General features: G+C 62.6%; 1 protein-coding gene across 1 annotated transcript; it reads right to left on the reverse strand.

Annotated features, from left to right (window-relative positions):
• Positions 1-8,521: 8,521 nt before the first annotated feature.
• Positions 8,522-10,246, reverse strand: ADRA2C (adrenoceptor alpha 2C; the record flags this gene model as incomplete). The annotated part of the gene is made up of 2 exons (XM_025051839.1): positions 8,522-9,393; positions 9,613-10,246. Coding segments are annotated over 2 exons (978 nt in total), but the record flags the coding sequence as incomplete, so codon positions are not given.

Genomic DNA, 10,246 nt, shown 5'->3' on the forward strand with positions numbered 1-10,246 from the left:
TTTCTGTTATGAATAAATTTGTTTGAACATTAAAAAGAAGCTCCCAGGGATGGCAGAGGTTTCGGGCTGCACGGCCCGCAGGGGACGGGACCCCCAGGGGAGTGAGGAGATGGGTCACAGCCCGGGGCTGTGCACTGGCCCCATGGACGCACCCCGCCCAGGGCACGAGCACTTCCCAGCCCCTGCCCGTCAGCCCAGGGATGTGGGCGTGCGACCGCCTGGCCTTGCTCTGCGTGCTCCAGCTGTGAGTCCCTGGGGATGCCTGAGGGCCCGTCTGTCTGCAGATGGAGCCCAGCCTTGCTGAGGACTGACTGTGTGCCAGGCTCGTCCAGTGCTTCCTGCGAGCTCACGAGACGGGCACTGGGCAGTCCTCGGGCTACAACTGGGGAAACCGAGGCAGGAGAAGGTGGGAACGGGCCCACACCAGTCACATAACCACGTGTGGGGTCGGGAAGTGGACTGAGGGTCTGTCATGGCTGAATCGTGCTCGTCCCAAATTCACGTGTTGAAGCCCGAACCCCCAGCCCCCGAGAAGGTGACCATGCTTGGGCGTCAGGGCTTTGAGGAGGTGACTGAGGTAGAATGAGGTCGTCAGGGTGGGTCCTCGTCAATCTGGCTGGAGTCCTTAACGAGGAGAGGAGGTCGGGACACAGACACACAGAGGGACGACCCCGCGAGCACAGGGGGGGAGGCGGCATCTACACACCAAGGAGAGAGGCCTCAGGAGGAGCCAGCTCTGCCGACACCTTGATCTCGCACGTCCAGCCCCCAGGCCTGGGAGATGATAAATTTCTGCTGTTCGAGCGCCCCGTGCGGGGCACTGTTACTGCTGTCCAGGACGCCAGCGCAGGGCCAGCCCCCGGGCAACGCTCCCAGCCGCTCCATTCACAGACGAGACTGTGTCCCAGCTGACGTGCCAGGAGGCCGTCCACCGCCCGCCCCCGGAGCCACCTGCACACAGCACACCACAGTTCGTAGCGTTAAACGTGCCTCTGAGGTCCGATGGCATTGCCTGTCCCCCGTAAGACTGCAAACCCCGAGGGGGCAGCGCTGTGTCTCTCCGTGGCTGATCTGCTGCCAGGTAGGCCGTGGGCTCCCAATAGATGGTTTCTAAAGAAATGATGATCGATGTGCATCATTTTTTGCGTAATGACTATTGTACGTATAGGAGGGCGTTGCACCCCCGTGAGATCTGATCGGGATTCTGATCCCCCCAGGATGCAGCTGGTGCTGAATGAATGAGTGGAATGGACGGTTGGTTGGCAACAGGTGACCACTCCCACCTCTGACACCCACGTGACCCCATCCCTGATCTTCAGCTGACCCAGCTCAGGGCTTTCTCAGGCCTTCCCGCCACCCCGGTCACTGACCACTCCCTCTGGTCAGCCACCTGGGGTTTGAGTCCCACTGGCAGCCAGGCCGGCTGCCCCCAGGGTCTGACCCCTCCTGGTGTCCCCGCAGGCTGTGTGCCCCTGGCTTTACGAGGGGCAGCCCCGCGAGGGGCAGCTCCTCCTCCCGGGTCCAGCTGCAGCACAAACACGCGTTTGGAGACAGCGGCGAGAAGCGGGGAGGGAAGGACACGCGAGCAAATTCGACTGACTTTGTGCCGGTCCCGGAGATTTCCCAGGAAGTTGATGCCGACGTCTAGGGTTGCCAGTCCAGGGGGCAGGTTCCTGCTTCGCAGAATGGAAACCTCCCCAAAGTCGGGACAGCGCTCATGAAAACCAGCCCGTCCCAGGGAAGCGGTGGGCTCCCCATCGCCAGGGGCGTGCAAGGCCCAGGGGCGGGCACCCCCAGGGCTGGGAGACTGTTTAGGGGTCGAGACGCGACACCTGTGGGTTTTCCCAGCCCGAAGCCAGTGCTTCTCTGCGCACAAGCCCTCGTCGTCCTGCTGTGACCTCTGCCCCCAGATGCCTGGCCAGGCGGGCGGCCCCCCGAGCCCCTCCCCACTCCTGCAACCCCCTCTGCGCCCCCCTGATGACTGGGGAGCCAGAGGGAGGAGCTGGGAAGAGGTGGCCTGAGAAAGCCTCAGTTTCCCCATCAGCAAAAGGGGGCCAGGGGGTCTCCGGAAGCTCTGAGCCCCGGTCGTCCACAGTTCTGGGCGCCCCGGGGGCACCCTCCGCCGAGGGCGGGAGGGAGGACAAGACGCCTCCCGCCACGCCTGCCCTGTGTAGTTGCCGGACGGGACGGTGCTGTCCTGCATCCCCACTTGACCAGAGGCAGCCCGCAGGCGGGACCACGACGTCCACACAGGTACAGCCCACGTGGCCAGCATCTGTCACATGCTGCTGTGCACCAGCCTCTGGGAGATGAGGCGGCGTGAATGAAAGCTGCCCAGCAAGAGGCCGGTGGCCAGGCCCAGACACCCCCTCCCATCCTGGGACAGGCTCAGGGCACCTGGCCTTACAAGACCGCCCAGGGCCCCTCTGTTCTGCCGAGGGCTGGTCCTGCCACCCCCGACCCTGAGCCCAGGGCTCCAGAAGCCCCTCACCTCCCCCGATGGCCAATGCCTCCGGGCCCAGCAGCCGCCCCCCGGAAGAGCTCATGGGCCCAATCCTGGGCCAGGCCTGCCACGAGGCACAGGCTCCCTGACATCTGTCACAAGGGTCTGCGGGGTCCACCGTGCTTTTCTCAGACGCCGTGGGGGGTGGGAGGGGGGTGCCCCCTTTCCAGAGAAGGGAACGGAGGCTCACGGGGCTCGGTCTGGGTCCAAGACCAGCCGGGGCCTCCGGAAGCCCGATGCTACCATGCGTGCCTTGCCTTAGCAACCCGGAGAACCCTCCCAGGCGACAAGGGGTCACGTGAGGCCCTTCTCCACTGCCATCGGGGGGCCCGGCAGAGGTGCCTGTGGGACTGGACGGACCCCGAAGTAGACAGCCCCGAGCGCGCCTGGGCGATGTCCGCCCATCATGTCCTAACCCCTCCGGCCACATGTGGAGCCCTCCATTTATTTGCTTGGCATCTGCCCGTCACCCAGGACTGGAGACACATCCCGCCCACCCTGGGCAGCACCCTGGGGTCCGATCCCTGAGCACTGCCCGGTACGAGAGGACAGCTGCGTCTTCTCCTGCTTCAACCCTCACGGAAGCAACACGACATTCCGATCTGAATAACACAGCTTCATTTGAACCAATTAAAAGAGGACTGATTTTGCCTTAAATTCGATTTGCGACGGCAGCACACTCTAGGAAGCGGGCAACTGAATTATTTTTTGCTGCAAACATTTTGGCATTTTATATCCTGGATGGGGTGATCTTCCAAAGCGGCTTCATTATTCAGAACCGTTTCTAAGACGACACAGGGAAAACAGAGCCAGCCCTGGACTCACACACGCTCTACCTGGCGGCTGAGGCTCGGCGGTGCCACTGCATCGGAAGCATGAGGTGACGTAAGACGAGCGTGGCTCCTGGGCTGTGTCTCATCTTATAGGTGTAACAGTTCATCTCAGGGCGGAGGGACGAGGCCCCGCACAGGCAGGCGAGCTGGCTCTGCAGCCAGAACACAAGGGTCTGGAGAGGTCACTGCCACGCTCGGCCTTTGTTGGTCACCTGTAAAGTGAAGCTTGTTGGTTCCGTGCGGCGGGGTGAGCGGCGAGTCACCCACATGTGACTTCGAGGTGGCATCGGGACCCGCCACTCCCTCCCTGGAGCTCAGTGCTCTGGTCTGTAGAATGGAAACATCCATCACCACGTGGCAGAATTATGAGGACGAAGCACCCAGAGCACCCGTCCAAAGCCGACAGGCAGACAGCACGCGGTCATGTCCCTTCTGTTATTATTGTCCTGAACGATCACCTCTCCCGCCTCTTGGGGTGATGGGGGGCAGCTGAACGGAACCACCTCGAGGACCCCCCCACCCTGAGCTCTGCCAAAAGTCTGGCCTCCTTCGGATGGTCACGCCGAGATCTTCCTATTCCTGTAGACGCTGCACAGTGAGGAGCTAATGAGAAGGGCGGGGGCAGCGCGGCCGCCCGTATCGGAGCGGACGCTCCAGCCTCCCGCCCGCACGTGCGGTAGAAGACCCCGCAGCCCCAGAGCTGCACGGGGGGCCGGGCTGTGGGTCCACATCAGGTCCACGTCAGCTCCATGCGGGGCCTGGGGCCCGTGTCCTGGCTCAACGCACGCACCCTGGGCAGCTCTCGGTTCGGAGTGCAGAGATGACCTTGGTGGCTCCTTGGTGGGAGAGGATAAACAGCCCTGCACCCTCAGAGGAGGCTCACTCCACCCGGCCTCTGGCCAGGGTGACACGCTGTCCCCATGCTCAATCTCCTTGCCCTGCCCCGCGCTGGGCTCCCTGCGTGGGGGGAAGGGCAGTCCCCGGCCCAGCCCTGGGGACCTGCGACTGGGCTGGGGGTGGGGCGCGAGGGGCTCCGAAAGGTTTTCTGGAGAGGAAGCCTGGCCTGAGTCTGGGGGGACCCACGAGAGGTGCTCGGTGAGACAGAAAGGACCTCCCGACAGAGCTCAAAGCGAGAATTCCCGAGGGCGTGGGGGCGGAGCCAATGAGGATGCAGGGCCTACATCCCGAGGGTCTGCAGGGCCGGCCAGGTCAGCTGTGGGGGCACAAATGCTCATTGCACACAGGCAGCAGGGCCGCGTGGCCACAGTCCCTGTGACTGTCACGCTCCACAGCCCTCCAGCTCCTAGCCGGGGCCTGGTCCGCGGAGGGCAGACTCAGGGCTAGGGCGGGATGGTTGCAAGATGGCCCAGCCTGGTGCAGCCGGCGATGGGGTTGTGTGAAGGCCCCTCCAGGGCTCTCTGCAGCCCCCGAAGCCCCACTGGAGGCAGACGCCCAGCGTCGTGGAAGCCTTTGGAACGCTCGCAGCCCCGTCTTCCAGGCGGGTCCAGTGCCAGCCTCTGGTTCCAGATTCTCCTGTCAACCGGCCAGCACAGAGCAGCTGTGCATCCTGTTTCCCTTTTCTCCAGCACTGCCAGGCAGCTCAGGGTACATTTTGTGCTCAGCCATGAAAGCAGACACCTTTAAACTGGGCTTTCGGGGCACACGGGAGCCCTTATCTTGACATAGTGATCCCACTGTGCCCGAGGCTTCACTGGGAGCGGCCACAAATCCTTTCGGCAGGAAAGAAACACAGTTTTGGCCCCAGAGCTTCCTTTTGGCACAGGGTGGGCAGCTGACTCTGCTCCCAGGCAGCTTTTGGGGGTACTGCTCATCCACAGCCCGGGGAGGGGGGGGTCACACACCCTTCGCACCGGCTCGCCCAGGAGGGACGTGCAGCCTGCTTCCAGATGGTGGGCATGGTGTCAGAGTCAGGCCGGAAATGGACCCAGGATGCCGGCTGGGTCCTCTCAAGCACGTGGGACACTTATTCCACCCCACCCCCTCAAGCCCCTTCACTACCCCCCATCCCCCGGCTGCATCTGATGCTCAAAACAGTCCCGCTGGTCAAACGGGAGGCTGACCCTCAGTGATGGGGAGGGGCGGCCTGAGGTCCCCCGCTGCTGAGGGCAGACCCGCAGCAGGAGGTGGGGTCCTCGAGTGGACACCTGCCCTGGTCCCTCCCTCTTCCCGACTCCTCCTCAGCTGGGAGGACGCGAACTTCTACCACAGCGGGACCCCGCCCCCATCTGCGAGCCCCGCCCCTCAGGTGCCCCTGGCAAGCAGAGGGGGTCGCCCCTGCCCAGGGAGAGCTGCAGCTGGCGCAGGGCCAGGTGCCCGTGGAGCTCCCGGAACCTCCGGCTGGCTGCCTCCCGCCTTCGCCTTGCATGTGCGGAGCTGACGGCGACAGGGCCCGGGGTTTGGCTCAGCAAAAGGCCACAGCTGCCCAGCCAGACTCAAGATGGGCCTGCCAGCGCCCTGTGTTTTGATCGGAGGCTGTACCGGAATATGTGCACCCTGCCGACGGATGTGATATAAAAATACAGCCGGCTGCCAGCACAGCCAGCAAGCGCGCGGCAGCGTGTCCCCCCGTCCCTCAGCCCCCGCCCCCGGAGCCCGGCGCAGGATTCCAAGACTCCGGCTGCTTTTCCGAAATATTAACAATTCTGCCTGCTCCGAGTAATTTTTTTTTTTTTTAATTCCGTACTGAGCTGTAATGGAATATTTTGGATTATTTTTTTTCCTCCCTTTCCTACGAACTCGGCAACTGAATTTAAATACAAGAATTAACTGGGTCGGTCTTCAAGCCGACCCCCTCGCCCCCACTCAGGGTCGGCCTTCCCCGATCTTCTTGTGGATGTTTTTGTTTGTTTGTTTGGGGGTTTTATTTTGTTTTTGCCTGAAATCTCCTGAACTCAAGGGGGGGCGCTTTGGGCAGGAAGGCAGCTGTGCCCAGCAGGAGGCCAGACCACAAGCTGTGCACAGGACGGTGGAGCTGGGGTGCCCAGTGCACGAGCTCTGCGGGGCTGGACGCTTCTGGGTTCACGGTGCGCTCCGCCCCTCACACCTGTGATTCCGGGCGCAGTGGCCAACTCTGGGCCCGTTTCCTCAGCCACAGACGACAGACGGGGCCTACAACGAGCACCGTGCAGCAGACGCGCAGGCCAGAGAGCAGAACCACTGCGCGGATGAACCGGCTGCCGCGGAGGGACCTGCTGGACAAGCCCTGGACAGGTGGACAGAAGTCTGGGCCCCTACTCTGTACAGCAAAGAAATTCCTGGACCACGGTGGGAGCAGTTGGTGCTTGGGACACCCGGGAGATGCCAGCTTCCCCACTCCATCATTGCAGACAGCGAGACTCGGATAGGCCATTGCCTGCGGCAGAGCAGGGCGGGAGCCAGGCTCTGTTTATCCAACCGAAGAAGAAGTCTCTCCAGGCGGCAGTTAGGCCGGAGTGGGGAACATCTGCTGGCTGAATGGGGGCAGGGGCGCCGGCAGCCCCAGTGGCAGCCCTGGCAGGGGCAGTTCTGGGGCTTAGGGGAGGAGAGGGAGCGGGGCGAGTTGACATCCTTCCATGGGCCCCATTCCAGGCTGCGGGCGCCTGTGGTAGCCTCGGCTCATCCACAAGATCCCTGGGGGTGTCTTTGCTCCGCTGCACTGAGGCAGCCTCGCAGCTCGGAGGCCGCGCCAGGTCAGCCGTGCCATGGCCAAGGAAAGGTCGCCCCTCAGGGCCCCGGCTCGGCTGGCAGATTGGACCAGAGATCGGCAGGCTCGGCAGCTTCCAGCAACGCCCCTCGCCTCATGGGAGGGGTGCCGACGCCCAGAGAGGGCAGAGGCTCGTCCGAGCTAGCTCAGCAGCCTCGTGGCAGAGCCAGGCCTCTGACATGGACTACCCGTCCAGGCTTCGCCCCCCCCGTCCCTGAGCCTGGGCACAGCAGGTGTGAGGGTGCCCACGAGTTCGTGTCGACATGGTCTGAGAGAGCATACCCTTGGGGTGAGGCAGCTGGGCCACTGCAGAGGGCGCGGTTCTCCAAGGGACAGTCCTGGCAAGGGGACCAGGAGAGGGGCCTGCTGTGGCTCCCGATTTGGGGCTTAGGGATGAAAGGCAGGACCCAGGCTGACCTCTCCCCAGGACAGAGCTGTGGCTACCCCAGGCCAACGACAGATGAGTGGTGATCCAGGAGAGGGCTGGGTGGTAGGCAAGGGCTGGACGCAGGAGGGGGGTAAATAAGAAAGGCCAAGGGGTCACGGAGGAACAGGAGGAAGGGATGGCCACCAGCAGGGGTCCCAGCCCGAGCCCTTCCGGCTCAAGCTCAGGCATGTGAGAGTGTTTCGGGGGAGGGGCCTCGGCCCCTTGCAATGCCTGGTCCCGCTCCCGCCTGTCCACCCCAGCTGCCCGGGCTGTGTGATCGGGGCTGGCAGAGCCTGGGGGGAGGCTACCCCAATACTCTAGCCTCCTCTTCTAGCCACCCCTCCTCAGGTCTCAGTGTGGGGAGAGCGGGGGTGGGGGGTGAGCAAGGCTGGGCTGCAGGCGGAAGCCACCAAGCCACCACTCGGATGCAGGGGGTGGGGAGGAGGGACGGGCAGCCTCCCAACACCCCCCAGCCTAGCAGGCTTCCCCCACCCCCATGGCTTTCCAGCCTCAATGTCCCAAACAGGTCTCCGGTCTGGAATAAGAGTCTGGGGACTTGCCTTGGCCTCATTCCTGCCCCAGACCTGCTTCTGGGTGGGCCTCACCCTGCCCGTGTCCTCCAAAGTGAGGAGACCACGAAGTACTCAGGGCAGGGCTGGCCCAAAGGTAGCGGGAATGTGAGAGGCCACTTCCCTCCACTGGGGAGGGGCTGTCAGGCCAGAGCAGGCACCGATGGGGACAGAGGGGTCAGGGATGGGGTGAAGGGAGGACAGGATCTAAATCTGGAGTCAGTCTGGGGGGGGAGGGTCTTGATTTCTTCCACCTCTTAGCCAGTCGCAGCACAAGAACTTTGAGTATGTACCTTAAACGTATGTAGAACTTCTAGCTTAAGAGGAAAAAAAAGACCTCCTCCTTATGCCAGAGGGGGGTTGGAATCTGGGGACCTGGAATGTCCTCCTTTCTACCCTTGGGGGGTAGGCAGGGCGAGGGTCTGGGAGGGACCCTCACCCTGGGGCGGGGGAGGGGGGAATTAAGGACGGACTACTGCACCCAACACAGATTACAAAGGTTTATTTAGAAAATAGTTTGGTTGTCTGAGCTGTCATTTTTGGCAGACATTTAAATACTTTCGGTAACCAGAGCGACGGTGCCTTCTTCCTTCCCCCCACACAGCGCCCCCACTAGGTCCTGGGGAAGTCAGCCCTTGTTCAGAGGTGGATCCAGGGTGGCGATGTGCGTTTGCGGGGCTTCCTTCTTACCCGTTCGGGAGGTCGCAAACGCCTCTCTGGTCTAAGGCCCTGACCTCACTGCTACACCTGACAGGGCGCCAGGAGCTGGTGCAGGCCTGGAGCCCCAGAAGCAGCCCCTTGCTGAGACGGGAAGGCAGAGGGATCTTCCCTTTTTCCTCCCCTCTCCCCGGGGGTCCCATGGGTCTCTCAGTCCACGCTCTGGCCCTGCACCCTGGAGGCCGATCCATCCCTGGGTCTCTGGGGAATCTAACCCTGCTTTGCTCTGGCGGCCACGCCTGCCCACCGTCTCCGCCCGGAGCTGCCCAGGGTCTCCGCGCAGGCGGGGCGCGCAGGTCACTGCCTGAAGCCCCTTCTCCTCCGTCGGAAGAGGATGTGCTTGAAGGAGCGGCGGAAGTCCTGATTGAAGACGGTGTAGATGACCGGGTTGAGAGAGCTGTTGCAGTAGCCGATCCAGAAGAAGAACTTGAAGAGCGGGTCGGGCACCTGGCAGGCCTCGCGGCAGATGCCGTACAGGCTGTAGCTGAAGAAGAAGGGGAACCAGCAGAGCACGAACACGCCCATGACCACCGCCAGCACGAAGGTGAAGCGCTTCTCGCGCGCCTGGGCCACCTTGCGGCGGCACACGCTGCTGCGCGCCCGGCGCCGGCGCGACAGAAAGAACTCGACGGAGCGCAATTTTTATGACATTTTATATGAAATCTTAGTGGTTTGTTAAATTTTTTAGGATGACATTGGTTAATAAAATTATATATGTTTCAAAGTGTACAGTTGTATAATATATCATCTGTATATTGCATTGTGGGCATACCAACCAAAGTCAGTATGTAACAACAGCTTAGTAGTTACAAAATAGTCACAGAGATGTATAGCACAGCATAAAGAATACAGTTTCTCACCCGCGGCCGCGCCCAGCCCGTTCTCCGTGGTCGGGGACGCGCCGTCGGGGCCCGTGGTCGTGCGCTTCTCGCTGAGCGTGCGTGTGCGCAGCTTGGCCACGCGGTAGATGCGCGCGTAGACCAGGCCCATGATGAGGCAGGGCGCGAAGAAGGAGCCGATGCAGGAGGACAGAATGTACCAGGTCTCGTCGTTGAGGCCGCACTGCGGGTAGGCGGCGCCGTCGGGCTGGCGGTACAGCGAGACTAGCGGCGGGAAGGAGATGACAGCCGAGATGAGCCACACCGCCACGATGGTGGCCTTGACGCGGCGCGGCGTGCGCTTCAGGTTGTACTCGACAGCCTGCGTCACGGACCAGTAGCGGTCCAGGCTGATGGCGCACAGGTGCACGATGGACGAGGTGCAGAAAAGCACGTCGAGCGCCAGGTACACGCCGCACCACACCTGCCCAAAGTACCAGTAGGCCATGAGCTCGTTGGCCAGAGAGAAAGGCATGACCAGCGTGGCCACCAGGATGTCGGCCGAGGCCAGCGACACCAGGAAGAGGTTCTGCGGGGCACGCAGCGCCCGGCTGGTCAGCACCGCGATCACCACCAGCACGTTGCCCACCACGGTGAAGACGATGAGGAAGCCCAC

This window comes from Pteropus alecto, unplaced genomic scaffold (genome assembly GCF_000325575.1).
Source record: "Pteropus alecto unplaced genomic scaffold, ASM32557v1 scaffold5, whole genome shotgun sequence".
Taxonomy (NCBI): Eukaryota; Metazoa; Chordata; class Mammalia; order Chiroptera; family Pteropodidae; genus Pteropus; species Pteropus alecto.